General features: G+C 38.6%; 1 protein-coding gene across 1 annotated transcript; it reads right to left on the bottom strand.

Annotated features, from left to right (window-relative positions):
- Window positions 1-229: 229 nt before the first annotated feature.
- On the bottom strand, window positions 230-20,749 carry ALX1 (ALX homeobox 1). The gene is made up of 4 exons (XM_083179662.1): window positions 20,518-20,749; window positions 18,105-18,409; window positions 9,983-10,111; window positions 230-1,177 (listed from the first exon to the last, which is right to left on the bottom strand). The coding sequence occupies exons 1-4, from the start codon at window positions 20,747-20,749 to the stop codon at window positions 857-859; spliced, it is 987 nt and encodes a 328-aa protein (XP_083035788.1). The 3' UTR covers window positions 230-856.
- Between the last annotated feature and the right edge of the window lie 302 nt (window positions 20,750-21,051).

Here is a 21,051-nt window from a genome sequence, read left to right as displayed (position 1 = left end):
TGACTGTAAATAGGGGCACTGTCATGCGTAGGGAAGAAATATAATGTATGCAGTACACAGATCTGGTAATCTATTTTCCATGTGTATTTTAAAATGTAATTGAGATATACACTGTAAGACCACAGCATGTTATATTTATTTCTTACAAAGGAAATATTTTACAAGGTTGTATTGACAAAATAAACAGGATTTTTACTTTTTGAACATATCTGAACATTTTGGGGGCAAATGAATCAAACTTTTGATAGAGATAAAGTGAAGAGGGCTAAAAAAAACAAAAAAAACAACCAATCGACACTGTTATTTTTCATAAACAGGCTGTAGAATGGCAGATATGATCTGAGTGGAGGATAATTTGTCTCTTTCCACTTTAACTCTTTCCAATTTTTGATACACCTCCCCCTTAGGGCTTGATTCTGTGTTGCATGCTAGTCTGAAAGTTGCTGCATCTGGCGATTTTCAAACAAACGGTGATTGCATTGCAAGCAATACAGAGCAGTAGGCATCTCTGATGGTTCTTTGCACTGTTCTATTGGTGTGTTGTGGGTATGTCGTCAGAGTTGTTCCCTATTCTGAGTTGTTTGTATTGAAAGTAGACATAAAACTCAGACAGATCTTTTCCACACAGCAAGGGGCAAGTATAAGTTCCGATGGTAACAGCTGCTCTTGTGAATGGAGGAATGAGGTGGTATGTTCCTATATAGACGAGGAACTCAGAATACTGGAGTGTAACTGCATTAACATTCCATTTGCTGCAGGCTGCTGGAACTGCAACTCAGGATCAGGCCCTTATTTTATATATTGTTAAATATTTCAAAATAGAGTGTATCCACTTTATTTACTAAACAAAAAAAGTTTACATAGCCCATGAGATATTTGCTGTGTGTTCTTTGGCTTTCATTCGCAGAACTGCAATACTAGATGACCGCCGTTCAAACTCAGGTTTAGTTTCAAATGAATGTCCATTTGTAGATCCTGATAATAATGATTCAGTGAAGAAATTGTTAAGTGGCATATGGCTAAATTGGTTCTGATGATTTGGGAAGCCGGCATATGACGAATCATTGCGGGAAGAGTGAGTATAAGGTGACATGCAAGAAGAAGGTTCCCGAGGCAGCATGCAGGAAGGGACTACAGATCCTCCAGCTGGGCTCCCCGTCCACAAATTGTTCTGTATCTACAGATAGAAAAACATAATAATTAAGAATAACCAATCAGGACTGTTTCAATAAAGATACATTGAAGATGGGGGGGCAGTAATAAAACATTTCTAAACATACTGTGAACCCCAGCAGAAAAAAAGTTCTTGAATAAATATAAGAATAGATTACAGGAGACTGTCGACAGCCCATGTGAATGGAAATCCATACAGTGACATATGTGGGCATGGGGCTTGTAGGGGATATAGAGAAATTGTAGCGTGGAATATGAGCAAGACAATAACTTATGCAACTGTTGCACTGACTATTTTAAAAATATTTTTGAGATTCTTGCACAAAATTTTTAAAATTTTATTTTTGTACAAGCAAACAACGGTCTAAGTATTTTACGGGGAGCTATTATTTCAATGAATAATCTGCAATAGAAAGAAACACAATATTTTGCGGCTCAAAACAATCGTAGACAAGTGTAGAACTGCAGGTGAATGGCTGCTAAGTGCGTGAAAGTACTGTTTATCGAATTTTATTCTGCCAATGAATCACTAAAACTGTCTCTATTCATCTGTGTACATTGAAGGTATCATGATTTGAGAAACACAGTCACCTAATTGTAGTTCAATTAGCAATGTAATTCCCATTAGACTCAATGAGGCTTATGTAATAGTGTCCGAGTTGCCACCGCGGAATGTTAGCCGATCTTGGACAGTTTTTAAAGCACCAATCACTGTGAATGATTGTCACTTCAAAAATACATCTGAGATCATCCGGCATGGCACACGGGTACACTGAGACCTTATCACATTTGACAACCATGTCTCCCTATCAGAAACAGACTTCAAAATGAGGCATTTTTTAGTCATAGGGCAGCAAATAATGGAGCAACACAATAATAGAGTGGGGTAATGAATTTTTCTGTATTATATCTTGCAAATCATATGGTGTACCTTCTACTATTGCTGATATTCTACTTCACGGTAGGCACAGTCCAGCATGCCTTGACAGGTTAACTTGTGCTAACAGCAAAATTGTCATGTTGACTTATATGAAACCCCTCAGTACTTCTCACCTCTATGGTACACTAGCAGCCACTAGAGAGTTCCGTTCAGGCCTGCACACACACACGCCTACACTCATACACACACCTACACCTGTACACACACACAAACACTGTTATGGCAGAACCCCGGCATTTGGCTGCTCCTTTAGCTGGTAACTACTATTGTATATTATATTATCACTTTGAAAAGATCATTTATCACTTTGTAACTGTACTGTACATATAAAGAATTTCTATTATGAGTATATGATAAAATCTTTCACTGGCCCTTATTATGGTTTTTCTACTTCATCATTTGGTATGTAGTAAAATTTTAAATAAAGAATACTAGGTGCCCGGTGTGACAGTTTCGCATGGGAATAAAATATGAGTAATAATACTAGTGAGTATGAAGGGGGGGAAAGGGAGTGTTACCAAAAATCACCTTATAGAAATAATATATATGATATAAGAAAGCATTCTATTATGTCAGTATCAGATACTGTGATGTAGGAGAACTTAGGAAAAAGGGTCCAATTATTACTATTATTGTGATGATTATTATTATTATTATTATTATTATTATTATTATTAAGCATAACACACTTGTTTTATTTACTCATCTGATTCTTCACCCAGTTATTGTTGTTAACTTAATTTAACACAATGAATAACAATTTTGGAGATGCATACCCATTTTTTATTTTTTATTTTTTTAGTATTTGAATAAAATGACCTACACTTTAACTTTTCACCTAGCAAGGGGTGTAGCTATGAGATTAAGATAACAATATGCTAATACACTACATCAAGCTTAGGCAATTTGTATTCAGCTGCTGAAGACCTAAAAAATACTGCCAGACCCAGTCCACCTCTTCCATAGCCAAAGGTTCCTTTCTACAGTATACATGATTGTCCGTAACCCATCTAAGCATATATCTTTTGTCACTTTACTACACAATATCTTATATAGTATATACTGTTCATTTTCTGTTATGGTATCAGTAACAAACTTGTTTTTCAATTCATTTAATCTTACAGTATCTCCAAAATGTGTTTTTAACCCTTTGAGTGCCAAGTGAATTTGTCAAAATAGGTGTGAAAATTGCCAAGCAAACATTTTTATTAATCATAATGACCTGTAATGTTTACCTTGTATATGAAATATAATCTTTTTTTACCCAACATTTTTTATTTGAATTTATATAACAAATGTGAGCGACGGTGGCACTTTTAGCGAATATATTGAACATCTCTCACAGAGATGTTGGTACTCAAAGGGTTAAACACGGCACATTTTGCTTTGAACACTCACTATAAAGAGAATATACCGAAAATTCATATAATACAACTAAGAAAACATGTACCGCTTTTAGCATCATCTCTTTGAAGCATACGAAAGGTTTATCTTACATTTGAAAAAGGGGTAGATAAAGAAAAGTCATTTAAACAGTGAAACAAAAAAATGAAAACAGATGTACTGGCTGGAAAAGGTTATTTCAAGCAATACTTTACCACTGGGTGCCAAGGTTCACCTAAAAAGTCCCCAAAGGTAAAATACTATCTTATATCGTGCTGTTTATTTATTCAACAGTCAACAAAGCCAAAAGGACCTACAGTAAAATACTTCAGAGCTCAAAGAATTTCGGTTGCTGTGCCTCAAGATTTGGCAACAGTCATCTTGTTTTCCCTCTAATGTGCTCATACATTAAGGCCAGTTCTTACAGGAGAAAATTGCTGAACGAAAATAAAAACATAAGCACAGACCAAGTCAAATAAAATAAAAAACACCACGATTGAAAGGTCTGTATAACACTTCTATAGTTGTAGTATTCTTTATATGCCACTCGCTTTAAGGAATAATAATAATTTTAGTAGTAACAGTGCAAAATGGAAGAATGTGTTGTAAGTCATAGCAGTTTATCCGGGATTTAAGGATAAATTCACTATAGCTTTAAAAAATGAAAAAAGTGATGTTGCCCATAGCAACCAATAAGATTATGTCTATCATTTCTCTCCTGCATCCTAAATTTGTTTGATTGATTGATTGATTGATTGATTGATTGATTGATATGGGCAAAATATCCTCTTTTCATTTTCAGTCAATTTTGTGAACTAATCATCTTTATTTATGTCTAGTGTCCATTTGTGTGTCTCCGAAACACTGCCATCTGTTGGCAGCGAGTGAAACTACATCTTTCTCTCTGACACATGCACTAATACAAAGGCAATCACAAGGTAGCAGACTGACTTTCGGAGCATTTGCTTTGAGCGGGCTTTCTAATCAAAAATAATCTCTGATTGGCTGGTGTGAGCTCCAGAATACAGAACTATTTGAATCTTGCTAATATAAACTTTGAAGATTATGTCAATATTATGACTTCTTTTAACTGACGTTCATCATTTATGGCAAAATCTATGCCCCATACTCTGTGTGCTCCCATCTACAGTATATCACATGTCATTACTGCTTTAGCTATACCCATTGGCAACTTCTGAACACCCAAACATTTAAAAAGGCACAATCAGGGTAAACAATTCCCATGCATCAAAGTTCTCACAGTGCCCCTAGTGATATTACGGAAGCATCAGTGATGTGACATCTGGCAATGGTGAATTAAGATGATATGCGGTCTGTAGAGGCAGAACTACCATTGGTGCAGCATGAGCAGTGCACCGGGGCCCCTGAGGACTAAGGGTCCCACCGCTGCCCCTGTCCCTCTCTTCCTGTTGCCCACTATTTTTCCTGTCACACTCTGCCTCCCCCTGCCTCTACCTGACACCCACTGCCAAGTTGCATATTGTGAGCTTGGTTTAGGGTGGTGGAGGGGGGCTCAAAATATATTTTTGCACCTGGGCTTACCACCCACTAGTTCCTCCACAGGGGACCCTGACTGTAGTTACACCATAAGCCAGAAACTAAACTGTTCCCTTGTCACAGGGGGATTTAGGGTGAGATTGTATCTTATTTTCTCTTTAAATAACATTGACCCATGGCAGTGAATGGGTTAATCTGTATTTTTGTTTTTGCTATATTATAGCTAAGATTTTAGAAAATGTCTATGAGGCCAATGAAAACCACCTGTAAAGGGCACAGAAAAAACATCAAAAGATAAATGCATTTTTAAACACAGGGATGTGAACATAGTTGTGGCTGGGCAGTTCTCACGCAACGCTGCAAGATTTAGTCTACACAGATCAGTGTGTTACTGTGTACAGTACACAACAATAAACTATTCTAGTTATATGATATATACATTTCCAATACTTGTAAACATGCATTGAAATGCGAAAAAGAATCCTTATATACCCTATTTGTTAGAAATACAAATAGGTTTAAAATTGTTAAACTAAAAAACATCCATTCATAAATGACTATTACCAGCCCCTGCAACATACAGTACAACACTAGGCCATAAGCTTGATAGGCTCCTCCTAGCAGGAGAACTATATGAATAAGGGCTTATTCACGGGTGGTTGCTTTGCAGATGCCAGTACAGTTTGTGCATTCTGTCACACTACAGGGGTGCCGGATGACTGACCAGCAGTCGGGATTCCGACAGTCATTACACCAACGTCGGAATCCCTACTGCTAAAAGTCTGATAGACGGCAGCGGCTATTCTCCCTCATGGGGGTCCACGACCCCCATAGAGGGAGAATAGAATAGGTGGAGAGCGCAGAGCGTCACTGTGCCCGCAGCATGACGAGCGGCGCAAGCACGCAAGGAGATTTGTTGCGCTCCCTCCCTTGAGCCCTGATTGATTCCTATAGATTGTAAGCAGGGCCCTCCTACCTCTATGTCGGTTTGTTTTATCACTGTATCCTATTGCAAAGAGCAACAGAATATGCTGCGCTATATAAGAAACTATATAAATAAATAAATGACGGTACTCTTTACTTAGAACGGCGCCCACGATTTTGATCGTGGGCATCGTTAGTAAAAAATCTTGGCCATCTCGGGCATTGAATGCTCTAAAAAATCGGGTGCGATGCGACCGACGCGATGCCCGCGATTTCCCATAGGGAACAATGTTAAATGTCTCAATTGACCCAATTTTCCTGTTCAATGCCTCAATTGACCCGATTTTTCCATCGGAAACAATGTTAAATGGCCCATAGAGGCCAAATAGGCACCCTGAAGTGTGAAATGGCCCCCACAATTGTTAACGCCACCCCACGATCAACGTGAACCCGAACCCGAGCGCAGCGAGCCCGCGAGGGGCGGCAGTACGCGTCCTACGACCGTTTCATACCCCCACTATCCACGTCGGCGTGGAGATGAGAATAGAAAGTGTGGCGAGCGCAGCGAGCCACCGAGCCCGAAGCGTGGCGAGCGCAGCGAGCCCCGCGAGCCCCGCGGGGGGACGCGGACAGCTGTGAAGCCCGCGAGGGGACGCGGACAGCTGTGAAGCCCGCGAGGGGACGCGGATACCTGTAAAGGTATCCGCGTCCCCTCGCCACGCTTCGGGCTCGGTGGCTCGCTGCGCTCGCCACACTTTCTATTCTCAACTCCACGCCGACGTGGATAGTGGGGGTATGAAAAGGTCGTAGGACGCGTACCGCCGCCCCTCGCGGGCTCGCTGCGCTCGCCACGCTTCGGGTTGACGTTGACCGTGGGGTGGCGTTAACAATTGGGGTGGCCATTTCACACTTCAGGGTGCCTATTTGGCCTCTGTGGCCCATTTAACATTGTTTCCTATGGAAAAATCGGGTCAATTGAGGCATTGAACAGGAAAATTGAATCAATTGAGACATTTAACATTGTTCCCTATGGGAAATCGCGGGCATCTCGTCGGTCGCATCGCACCCGATTTTTTAGTGCATTCAATGCCCGAGATGGCCACGATGGGCGCCCTTCTAGGTAAAGAGTACCTAAATGACAGATGATGGTGGATGGAAAGTGAAGTTTGATGCAGCAGTGAGTGATAACTGGAGAGGGTTAGTTAGACACAGGTGTGTCGCAACAGTTTTGTGGGCATGCCACAGCCAACAAAAGCATCTTTGTAAGAAAATGAACATGCATTGACTTAATTCTGACAGATATACTAAGCAACCATAGGGTTGCTCAGAGGTTCGATGGTGTGACTGATGTGCAACTGATGTTGTGTCTTTGTAAGCGAGCAGTGGATTCAAGATGTAGCTAGTGGGCATCACTGCAAATAATCCAGAGGCTGCGTTACTAGATTGTTTTTGCAGTACCGCTATGTACAAAGACACAGTTGCAAAAGCACCTGGGCCCACCTCCGAACCAGGCCCTGAGTCACTGGCATTGTACAGGTGCTAAGATATTTTGCTGCTATTACTGTATTGCAGTTGTCCATTTCCACAAGAGAGGTAGGTATGGAGCACTGGAGTGCTAAAGAGTAAATACAATCAGTTTTGTTCCATGTGTAAGTAAATGAGCATGGAGCAATCCAATACTGAAGTGTGTCTCAGTCCTAATGAACTAACTAAGGGGTTAATTTACTAAAGCTTCTACAAATGAAAAGGGGGGATGTTGCCCATAGCAACCATTCAGATGCTGTCTATCATTTTATAGGATGCAAGAGAGAAGTGATCAGCGAGAATCTGAGTGGTTGCTACAGGCAACATCATCTCTACTTGTTTTTAGAAGCTTTGGTAAATTTACACTTAAGAGTTAACAGCGGCCTGACTGATTAAATCATGTTAATTCCTTTTGCAGCCAGAAGTATTACCTATGTAGTAGATTAAAGCTGGTTTCACATTGCAAAAACCTGCTTTCACCCCGTTTTTGTAAACGGGTCTTAAAACGGGTCAAAAGCCAGTTAAAACCCTTTCATATTGCATGTTGTAACTGGTATATTGCAGTTTCAATACAGTTTTTGTACCTTCAGAGTCAACCCGTTTCACCCATAGAAAGCCATACAATGTCATTTTAAATGTTTTTTTCCTGCTTGTGGGCAGGGATCAAGTGTGGTTATCATTTGTAGTTAATACTGTTTCTGAGCTGTTCAGACTGCAGGGAAAACGGCTCTGAAATGTGTAAGATCCTGCTTTTAATACGTTTCAAAATACCGGTATTTTGTAACAGGTAAATTGATTGTGGAGCTTTCATATTGCAGCTGCTTTTAAAGCAGTTAAAAATCGGCAATATGCAGAGTTAAAACTGCAATGTGAAAGGGGCTTTAATTATCAGAGAGAAACTGAAAAACGTTGTTGTGCAGAGTTTATCCAACAGAAGCTGGGTTTTGGTATTCAATTGCAGAACTGAAAATGGGATGCTGTAATCTCTATCGAAATCAAAGCGTTTTCTTTTTTTGCGCCTCCAGATCAAGTCTGGTGTTTCCTTAAAATTGTTAGTTTTAGGAAACATCACTGGGACTTGTTTTAAGACCCCTGTGGTCTCCTATAGAGTTTCCAATTAGCTTAATTAGTCTGAAATGATTCACCTTCCGAAGTGGTGTCTTCTGCATCCAGCAACAGAGCTAAATACAGGAAATCACAGGTATCAGATGCATGCATCCCGACGGTAATCCAAAACTGGGCTGCTGGGAGGCGCAAGTGCTTCTGTGAAATGTAGGTCTCCGAGCTACTACATCTTGAAGGGGGGTGTAGTACACTATTAATGGGAAACCACACACACACATTCACACACTGACTCGTACACACTGATACCCCTTTCACATTGCACTTTTAAAACGGTATATTGCCGTTTTTTTCCCATTTTAAAACGTTTAAGGCTGCAATGTGAAAGTGCCAAAGTTGATTTACCGGTTAAAGATAACCGGTATTTCAACACAGTTAAAAAGCAGAGTCCTACACGTTTTAAAGCTGTTTTTTAGGCAGTGTGAATGGCTCTATTTCAATGGCTTGAAACGTGTCCCTTGGGGGTTAAACGGGTTGAATTTTGAATGGTATTAAATTATTTTGAATACGGTTTTCACCTGCAATGTGAAAGGTCTCAAGGCTCAGACCCGTTTTAAAGTCCCATTTAAGAATACCGTGTCATTACCCATTTCTGCAATGTGAAAGCAGTATGATACACACTTGCTGAAACTTCTCACTTGCAAACACACACACATACTGTACACAAATACATAATCACTACTGCTGCAGTAGACCAGGCACCCAACAGTGGATGCAGAAAACACCGCTTTGGAAGATGAGTAATTACAGACTAATTAAGCTAATTGGAGGTTTCCAATTGCTTAATTAATCATTATTGGGTGCTATCAGGCTCCCAGAGCAAGACTATCTCTCAGAGTTTTTTTAGATTTTCCTCCATCAATTGAATCTGCCCCGTTGTGTCAAAATCTGAATTTAGACTCATGGGGAAAATTTCTGTCTATAATTTTCTAGGATGCAATACAGAAATGATAATCATAATTTGATTGGTCACTTCGGGGAAACATTGCGTCTTTTTATTTTTTGAAGCCTTAGTAAATTTACCTCACAGTTGTTTGACTAAATCCTAATCACTAGGATGAAATCACATTTTACATTTAAAAAAAAAAAACCCTAAGCATTCCCTTCAGTCTAATAACAAAAATACTGCATTCCACTGTGCTGACAATTTAAAAAAAAATTGTAACCTTTTTACATTTTAATTGTGTACTTTTTATAATAAATGTTGATGAGCTTTAATAGAATAAAGCACAGATTATACCAGTTTATACTCTGCTGTTTTCCATTTTGGAGCCTTATATTTAAATTATTATTTCACATAGTTTACATAGTAGTTCTGTAGCATATAAAGTACATGCATTCCTTCATACTATTATTATTATTATTATTATTATTATTATTATTATTATTTTTGATTACCTGTGGGTAACTCTCACTCCTGGGTAACACTGAGATATCATAAGTGGCAGCAAAGTGGGTTTTGGCTTGCTGTATCTGACCATAGCGTTCTCTCTTTCTCCACTTAGCTCTGCGGTTTTGGAACCAAACCTGAAAAAGATACACAAAAGTCTCACTAAGATCATGCATGATAAATGTAATATATATTAACCACTAACTTACAACTGAATCCAACTGGAGAATTTACCTTTTCACAGCTAAACCATAGGACAACATAAGTTGTGGCAAAATGTGTTTCTCCAAGAGTTTTCAGGTGGCTGGCTGTGGCTGGCAATCTTATATGTACAACCACAGCTCCCACAAACGGTGCCTTGTGAAAATAAAACTTCTTGGACAATTTGGTAAAGCTGTACCCTCAGGCAAGATATGACGGTATGTTTCAATTATTCTAGCTAAATAACATATATATAGTATATGCAGTTCTTTGCAGTTAAGAATTATGAAGTTATTACGTTAGCAGCTCAATGGAAATGACAATTACACTAAAGCGGCAATCATTTACACTGCAAACTCAAACTGGTTTTGCAGTGTAAATGATTGCCACTGTAAAAAAAACTGGAGATTTCTTACCGAATCTCTCACTTTCTGAATCTCTCACCCTACTAAATTTCACCCTATATTTCCTACATAATATCTGGAAATGACAAATACTGATAGTGAAAACCGTTTCAAAACTTTTTTTTATAATATCCACTCAACAAAAAAGGAGGAAATTGCAGATGATGACTGAATTTACTGCATGTATTCATCCTGTCAACCAGTGATTTTTTTAACCTCTGGCCAATTACCCGGGTGACCACTCTCCAAACCACATGCTGTCAAACAGAACCAAAACCAGGTTCTGTTTTTGTCCTTTTGTCCTGTTGATTTTCAATATCTGTTTTATTTTAAACATTACATTTTCTTTGTTTTCCTTCATGTCTACCTCCACCAAAAACCACATCAAAGGACTGTGTCCAAGTGCCATGTTCCCATGTGACAAAGTCATGGAAGCAACCAAAATGGCACATAGATGACGTACAGTACTCCCTGCATCTCTCACAGGAGTCCTGGAAGAGGTACAATGGATAACAAAACCAATTTAATTTGAATTACAATGGCATCAGGAGACATGGAAGAGCATGGATACTGGAAAACTAGATATCATCCAAATAGACCATATTTTCTCTCACCATGAATTGTTTTACTATGTGACTTTGGGGGCGATTTATTAAAGGTTTCAGTGAGATAAAAGGCCAGATGTATCAAGCTTCAAAAAGTGATAAAGTGGAGAGTGATAAACAACCAGCCAATCAGCTCCTATCTGTCATTTCTCAAACCCAGCTTGTAACATGTCAGATAGAAGCTGATTGGCTGGCTGTTTATCACTCTTCGCTTTATCTCTTTTTGAAGCTTGATACATCTGTCCCTAAGGGAGAAAGCTAATGTACCAACCAATCAGCAGCTGTCATCTTACGAATGCATGGGGAGTTGTATCAAATTTAAGAGAGAGAGATAACCTACCAACCCTGTCAGCTTCTAGCTGCCTTTTCACAGGCTGTGTTTAAAATATGACAGAAGCTGAGTAGTTGGTACTGTGGGATTTTGGAAATATACCTTGGAGAGAGAGAAAGTGTCAGGAGAAAAAGTACCAGCCAGCCAGCCAGCTCCTAACTGTCATGTTCAAAACACAGCTGATTAGCCGGTACTTTTTCGGTCTATTTACTAAGCCTTGGCAAGAAATACTATGGACAGAGATAATATATAAGCTCCAAACAGTTATGTTACATGCTGTGTTTTAAGTGACAGTTAGGGGCTGATTGGCTGTGCCTTTATCTTTGTCTGCTTTATTTCTCTCTGCATTACCTCTCTCTAAGGCTTAGTACATAGACCCTCACTAAGTGCTAGATGCGCTAAGCTTCAAAAGTGATTTTTAAAAAAAGGAGAGTGATAAACAGCCAGCCAATCAGCTTCTACCTTCCATGTCACAGGCTAGGTTTGAATATTGACAGGTAGCAGCTGATTGGTTAGTTGGTTGTCACGCTCCACTTTATCACTGTTGAAGATTAGTGCATCTGGCCCTAGTCTCTCCACTTTATGTCTGTACAAGGTTTGATATATCTCCTCCTTTACATGTGAACTGCTGGGTGAAAAGTCTGTTTAAATTTAAAATGAAATTGCAATAATTGGCTTCTCCTATAGAGTATATACAGTAACTTCATCTACCTTCCAAGAATTGGAAGTGGCTTAGTAAAACACATTATTTTCCCAGCTTGCCGGACATAAGTATATGTTTGGGGACAACAGGGGCTGTTTTATTTTTTCTTAAACAAGGTTGGACAGGATAAAAGCTAACATAAATACATAATGCTGGCAAATTTTAGGCACTTTAGTAAATCACCCCCTAATGATATCTAACAATGTATATATTGTTAAAAAAATGATTTTCCTTTGCCCTCTTAAATTCATAACGTCTCCTTAGGTCCCCTGCTGTGCCAGCATACGAGAGAAATCTGTGCTACGTCTGCTTCATATGAAAACAGAACATTCCATGTTCAGAAACGAAATGTCTGTCTAACAAACATTCTACACAACAATGAGTTCTCGTAGCAAAATGATTGTGTTACAGTAACATATAATCTATCTCAAATAATGTCTCTGAGTGGAGTCTACCTCTGTACCCTTTTTTAATGTAACAATGGGCTGATAAGGTCAATGTATCAAATAAAAAAATATTGATATAAATGGAATTTTTATTAAGAAAACGTGTTGAGTTTTTACACCTTGCTGCACTCCAGAACCAATGATACGTTTTTAATAATAACTTGGCAGCAAAACTGACATAAAGCTTGGGACAAGAATTGTATTGGAATAATTTTGCAAAGCAAATATACTTAGAATATTTTATAAGATCCACCCTAAATGTGCAAAGAGAAAGAGGATGTTATAGACGTGAAAAGCAGATGTTATTTTCATGTCATTGCCATTTTTATAGAATGTAAGCTTGCGAGCAGGGCCCTCATACCTTTTGACTGTAAATACCCAGTTTGTTGTATCACTGTGGAATATGTTGCGCTATATAAGAAACTGTTAATAAATACATTTTTATTTTAAAAAAATCACAATTTTCGCTTCATTATCTTTTTCATATAATTTGCAATATTCATCCTTGCATTTTTATATAATTAGAATTTTGCAACAAGCATTTAGGCACTGTAGTAGCACAATTTTATTGCTGAAATCTATTAAATTATCATGAAATCGCAAATGACCAGATAATATTACCAAGCACCCTAACAAGATTACCAAAGACCGTTTACAATAAGTCAACATGATTAATAAATTATAGTTATTAATTATTAGTAGATGTAGTATTGATATTATTATTATTATTATTATTATTATTATTATATTATTCTGGGGCAGGCTATTCGGTTGGAATGTTATAATTGTAAACAAAATATTGTAATAGAATTAAAAGTTTGGAGCGACAAGACCAAGCGGGCATAGCTGGCAAGCCAACTAAAGGTTACTATACTGTACATGCCATTCTACAGCGATAGCAACATTATTGTAGTCCAAGCAAGTCATATGCTGTAATTATGTTTTTTACGTATCATATAGTGCACTTATTTATTTATATTCTACCTCTTGAAGGCACCGAGTCTATGAAAACTAAAATTAAGTTAAATAAAAAATAATAATACAGAAATTGCTGGGTGCCTATACAGGTTGAGTATCCCGTATCCAAATATCCGTTATCCAAATTATTACGAAAACCATACATTCCAGAAAGTGAAATAAAATTTTTCGCTAAAAATCACTGGGGACATTTGTAACAGCACTACTGAGGGAATGATATGTAACTGGCACTATATATGTACAAGACAATTATTGCTTGGCATTCAAATTCAGTGCCTGAGATAGTACACAAACTTGTTTCATGTTTTGAAACCTTGATTTTTGAACAAATAAAATATATTTGTGTGTAATTCATGTGGTTGTTTATGCAGCATAAATGCAAGATACTTCAAAATACATAATTGAAATATTCAAATATTCCAAAATACGGAATAATCCCTTATCCAAAATACTCCTGGTCCCGAGCATTTTGGATAAGGGATACTCAACCTGTATTAAGTTCATACATGTTCTGTGCAAATCAGCAATCCAAAACTCTAATATGTGGAATCAAGTAGCCCAGGCACACAAAGAAAGTGCATCTTAAGCTGGCCATACACCTGAACAATCTCAGGCCCGAACGTACAATTCTGAGGGGTTGTGCGATCGATTGTGTGCACATCATGTGGAATATCGATACGATGCACAGTCCGCGGGTGGAGAGGTCGCTCCACTGATCATATGTGCTGTACATATGATCAGTCAGGATGGCTTGTGGTTGTAAACAGATACAATAGCTCATTAGACCGCGCTTAAGACCTGCATACGATCAGAGCATGTGCAGGTCTTTCAGATGTATGGCCAGCTTCACTGATACAACACAATGCATTAGATACACATTTAAAAACAGGGACATAGCTTAGGGACACTGAATACCCATAAATCAACCAGGAGAAAAAATCAACCAAGGTTATATAGGAAAATCTATTTTTGGAGCAGAACCTGTGCCTAGACATTATATGTAGTCAATGGACTAATATAGCAGTAATATGGCCAATTGTGTCCCCTTAGCACCACCGTGGTAGTGAGTTAGTCATTCTGGCCCTACATGTGGAGCTGTCACAGCCTGCATCATGCTAAATAAATAGAATCCAGATTTCTTCCATTTGAATTTGGTTTATTGGTATGATGTATTTACCTACAACAACTATAAATCTGGAAGAATTGCTGTTGAAAAAGTTTGTAGGAAATAACTCAATTAAGTTCAAAGCCCAAAACTGTAAACTATAATAAAAAAAAATCTCCCCTTAAGGTACACATAGCACAGCATGGTAATACCATGTGGGCCATTTCCAGCATCAGCTCTCACAGTTAGCCAGGCAGGTACTGTAGCAATATTCCCCCTTCAAACAGCTTAATAAGCACATTTACTGCTACCACGAGACAATACATGTGTTGGCAAATGGAAATACATGCCTAGTAGATATAGAAGGGGAAATATCAGCTCGGTAAATGTATTCATCATGTCTGTGGGTGGAAAAAAATATTTCCTGCAGTCTCCCCTGGGGATAGAACAAGTGAGGAGAATTTAGTAATGAGGCTCTTTCTCTGGGGGTAAAAGACCTTGACAATCTCCTTTAAATGGGTGCCAATTACTACACTGATGTGAAGCAGGAAAGGCAGCTAGTGAGATAAATTAGGTTCAGGTTTACTCTCAGTGCATGCATGGGAGGGTACTATTAAATCTAATGATATGCTGCAAAAGAAACGGGCACTTTTATGGGTAATCTAGTCTGGTGCAGGTATATGTTATACAGTACATTGTATTACTATGGAGACCACTGCTTATGGAACCTATCCCAACATTATATATATGTCAATCAGAAACCAGCAGGGCACCCTGGGTATAAGGCTTCCCAACTGCATGAGTGCCCACTCCTGGTCTAAATGTCTGCATTTTTTATGCCAGTATGTTTCTCTAGTTTAACACAAAGACATTCCTTTTAGATGACTGAACAATTTCAGAATCTATAATATGAAAACATACTACATCATCAATCTATGGGAACTAAAAATACATTCCACATGTAGGAATCATGGTCTTCTGTAGTTCCAGTTTTATATTTCAAGGGTTCAGCATTGACAGTGCAATTGTGCAAAATGGAAAAGCTGGAAAATATAACAGGACCTTGCTATCATCATGGATATTTAATCATGGGACTTACCCTCGGTAACCAAACTGCACCACTGTGTGTGTGTGTGTGTGTGTGTGTGTGGATGTATGTATGTATGTATGTATGTATGTATGTATAAATAGATAGATAGAGAGAGAGAGAGAGAGAGAGAGAGAGAGAGAGAGAGAGATAGATAGATAGATAGATAGATAGATAGATAGATAGATAGATAGATAGATAGATAGATAGATATGTAAGCAATGATAGACAGACAGACAGACAGATAAATAGATAGATAGATAGATAGATAGATAGATAGATAGATAGATAGATAGATAGATAGATAGATAGAGCACCAATGTTTTAAGCTTCATGACCCCCCACAATACAGGTTTGTCATTATTATCCTATAATCTATGATGCTTTAGCCAGGAACGAAACTATAAAATTAAAAAGTTTTTTTTTTAAATTGTAATCTTATTTATTGCCTATGCCAGAGTTTCCCAAACTCCCCCAATACAGTCCCAATTATAAGCATATACATGCTTGAGTACAGATAGTTAAATCCAACTGACGCATGTACTAATGAAATCCCCTTTGCTTAAGCATAGATATCCTTAATTCCTGGACTGTAAGGGCGGAGTTCGAGATTTTACTTCTTTGTAGTACTGTGAGTGGAACATTTTCTATACCGATACTGGGAAAGCTACTTCGTGTACATCTTCTCCATCGGTACACCATGCCCTTCATTCCTGAGTGACCCCACTTGTGTGTTAGGGAATAAAACAAAGCACACAGCAACCATATCCCATATAAAGTTCATTCCCTGTGTTTGCTTTCACTTTTCTTCCTATACGATTAATGATTTACCCATGCCCTGTGTTTTTTATCTGTACTGTATCAATTGTTTTATTTGTCTTTCTATTCCGGAGACACCAGAGAGTATTATATAGCTATTATTACATTTACTTTTGTATTCTTTATAGGAAAAGTGTAAAATATTCACTTAAAAGTATGGAACCAATTATCCCCGAAATGCTGTCAGTGCTGGGGGACTGAAGCGCTAAATAAACTTTCTATCATGAAAGATTCGTGTCCCATAAATAATTCTACCATCAAATGAACAATAACCATTAGTAACAGCCCTATAACCCGAGTACACCGCTGGCCCCAACGCTGGCCCCAACGCTGGCCACGGCTCTGTTTTATCTTTAATGATCATTATTTTCAAGGCAAATCGGGAATGAACTTTTACCACATGTTCCACCTTATGGCCTTTAATATAAAATTAAAAACAGGAAAACATGTAGTCAGTTAAATCCCCCATTACACTGAGCTGCTCGGGTTTGTGATTACTATTAGTGGGAGATTAGCTGCCGGCTCATATGTGTCATGTTTATTGCTCTGCATTAGTGTGCACACAAAGGCAGGCCGGGCACCGAGGTGATACTGCTCCACTGCTTAACCCCGTAACCCGGGTACGTCATGTACTAACATCTAACTGGCAATAACACTACTGTATACATAGATAGCATTAGAGTCCAAATCAGTTAATATATGTGTACTTACACACAGGTACATGAAAGAAAGGCTTCTCATTTACAGATAACAACAGGCTGTCATTATTGAACCTACAGTAAACACACACACATGCTGTATATGTATATATATATATATATATATATATACTTATTTATATAAACATATATACAGTAGATAGATAAAATAAATCAGTCCCAAATCTAACCCCCATCTGTAGGCTCGCCTCCGTGAGTTCTGCCCTTAATTATATATATATATATATATATATATATATATATATATATATGTATATATATATATATATATATATATATATATATATATATATATATTTATACTCCAATATTTATACATCTCTCTCTCTCTCTCTCTCTATCTCTCTCTCTATATATATATACACACATTAAATAGATGTTGATATATATATATATATATATATATATATATATATATATATATGTGCAGTTGTATATTGTATGTATGTGCTAGATAGATAGATAGATAGATAGATAGATAGATAGATAGATACAGTTGTATATTGTATATACACACACAGTATATATGTGCTAGATAGATAGAATTAATCCACAGACTGTCCACCACCTGTACTCTCGCCTCTGTAAGTTCCGTCCTTAGTGATATATATATATATATATATATATATATATATATATATATATATATATATATATATATATATATATATATATATATACAGTAATTATATGTTTATAGAAGATAGAGTATATCCACAATGTGTCCCCCACCTGTACTCTCGCCTCTGTGAGTTCCGTCCTTAATGCCAGCTGCTCCCTCACATAGACATCAGGGTAGTGTGTCTTCTGAAAGACCTTCTCCAGCTCCTCCAGCTGCAGGCTGGTGAATGTGGTTCGGTGTCGCCTCTTCTTGCTGCTGGACACGTTGCTGTCACACTTATCTGCCAGCTCCTCCAGCTCCCCCTTCTCCTGCATTCCCTTCACTGGGGACACTCGCAGACTGCAGCAGGTCTCTATGGGCCGGCTGAGCTCTGTGTGGAGAGGCTGGCCTTCCCCTTTGGTGATACCATAATTCACTAGAAAGGAAAGGGAGCCCGGTATACATTAAGCAGACTCGATGTTATTACTAACATACTGTACCAAACTATCTATACATTATTGCTGCACATCTATATATAAGGCCCACCGGCATCCTATACCCCTAGCCGCTTTCACTTACAAGTACTATTTGCGAATTGTTAAGTGTTATTAATATAAAAGTTATTCCTGTATCACTTTATGTAATGCACAACCCTCCAAACATCACCAATGCTAATAAACTAACCAGGGGGAGAGTATGCTGCCTGCTATACAGTGTTCTGTGTAGCGTGTGTGCCCGCAGAGGGCTGCTGATGGGCACATGGGGGTACAGTACAGTAAGAATAACAAGCCCCACTCTCCCTGGTATGTCAGGCCGCTGGGTAACTGATACAGCATGGTACAAGCTACCAATGATCCCTTGTAGCCTGAGTGAAAATAATCAGGGAACAGCTACAGCATCAGCTACAGACAGCCTGGGACCTTGTGACTAGTAGGACTGGGAATTGTAGCCGCTAGGCTGGGACTTGCAGTTCTACAATAGTGGAGAGGGTCTGTAGCTGTGCACTGAATTATTATGTAGATAAGATGTGATGCTCAAACTTGATCTTCAATCTCAATCCAGGCTGATTTGCTCGATATGGAAGATATCTTCTGTATATGTGATTGATTGTTCTAGTAATACTGTTCTTCCTAGCCTTTGTATACAGCTGAGTATACTGTAGTATGTGTACAGCTGAGTATACTGTAGTTATGTGTACAGCTTTCATTTACCTGTAGAGTTGATATGAACAAATATAAATAATGCTTCTTATACTGTAAATCAGTGGGCGTGCGCTTATTAATGTGGGGATACAAGAAGTTCTATTGAATGCTAACATATTAAATGAATACAATGTAGAGAGAACTAACAGATGAACTGTAACAATCCAGGTGGAGGTAGCAGTATACAGTATATATACTAGGCCTGTATTAATGGGGGGGGGGGGGGGGGGGGGGGAGATGGAAACACAATATACTGTACATCCCGAGCTTCTGGACAAGCGACCCCGACCATACTGTGTAAAGAACAATGCTGGTGGAGTACTCGGTGCTTTGACCAGTCTCCAGCTGGTACAGTATGGGTGCAGCAGAAATCGGATAAGACACAGAGATCCATATTAATATAATAAAGTGGATGAGAAGATGAGAAGATTATCCTCTAATTATCCGCAAAGTAGCTCTGCCTACCAAATCCTTAATATGTAGTTACATGTACTAGACATTGGAGATACAGCATTAACGATTATAAGGAGTTCCAAAGAAAATGATCAATGCATTACAAGTATGCACAATGATCAGCATCAGTAGGACAATACACTTATTTCTTTATGTACAGACATTTGCGCCCCTCTCTGTCTCCGTGGTGCGTTAGATTACCTAGCTGACACTGTATAATGCTCCCATATTACTATACTATTAGGTAGGAACAATGGTAAATTGCTATACGGTGTCAGTGCATCAGTTTACCATTAATGGGATATATTGTTGTTTTAAGAATCTGGACTATTATACATCAACCAGCAGGGATGCTTTGTGCTCATTGTGATGGAGGCCTATATTTTACCACCATTCTGACCTGGCAATATTCCTACCCCGGTAAGCCTTTCTGAATATACTGTATACAAAGACACATGAATCCATTACCTGGCTAGTGTCTTCTTAATGACATGCAGCCGTCCTGCTGCCTGGTACGCTACAGACTGTACACAGCCACTATCTGCTGGTTCTCGTTACAGGTTTATTACACGTAGAACCGTAAAAGTGAAGGCTAGACAATTAACATGATATATAGGTAGGTAGATAGATAGATAGATAGATAGATAGATAGATAGATAGATTATAGATATAGCTATGATATACATGATATGGGTATATATATATATATATATATATATATATATATATATATATATATATATATATATATTATTTCTTGATTATGGACAGTCACAGTTAGTTGATAAGACTAGCATACATTTCAGTGTGACCCGTTAACTGCCAGCTCCCATTAGGCTGTGGCAGTAGGTGTAGCAGTCACATTGGAGAAAGGAGGGTGAACCCTTACCATTGCTGTCCTGGCAAGGGGAACTCCGCTCTATCCGCACATGATGCTCATTCCTCTGTATGGCACTGAAGGCCTGCACACACTTACTGGCTGAGTTCTTGCTATAAAAGGAGTCATTGTCCAACGTTTCCATAACGTGCTCCAATGTGCCCCCAGCTCCCATGTAAAAGTCTGTGTTCTTGCTGCTCTGGTTCTTCAGGGCAAACTTTTCACTCAGAAAATCCATAATCATCTAAGCTTGTTGTGCAGGCTCCGCTTACAGCATAGGTACTATATATATATATATATAATATATATAATGGGATGGAGACTGGGGAGACGCCTGAGCCTCTGAGCCTGCTAATTTGTAGTTGACTAAGAGGGGGGATTAGAAGGTGCTTTTATAGCCTGCACCGCTGCAGGGGCATTGGAGCAGCCTCCCATTGCTAATGAATATGGAAAGAGGCAGATGTATAGCTCCACCCCTCCCCTACCCCCTAACTCAGGGCTGGGCAATTGCGGCCCTCCAGATGTTGATGAACACACATCCCAGCA

The sequence above is a fragment of the Crinia signifera genome, chromosome 4 (genome assembly GCF_055691185.1).
Source record: "Crinia signifera chromosome 4, ASM5569118v1, whole genome shotgun sequence".
Lineage (NCBI taxonomy): Eukaryota > Metazoa > Chordata > Amphibia > Anura > Myobatrachidae > Crinia > Crinia signifera.
This window is presented reverse-complemented; position numbering and strand designations above follow the sequence as displayed.

Bases quoted from the DNA above. Each gene is read 5' to 3' on its own strand.
- ALX1 (XM_083179662.1), bottom strand. From the start codon at position 20,749: ATGATTATGGATTTTCTGAGTGAAAAGTTTGCCCTGAAGAACCAGAGC. The intron at 10,112-18,104 runs GTGGGGGACACA...TATCTTTTTCAG, and splicing joins TCACAGAGGCGAGAGTACAG to GTTTGGTTCCAAAACCGCAG. The intron at 1,178-9,982 runs GTAATCAAAAAT...TTCTATCTGTAG, and splicing joins GGAGTGAGAGTTACCCACAG to ATACAGAACAATTTGTGGAC.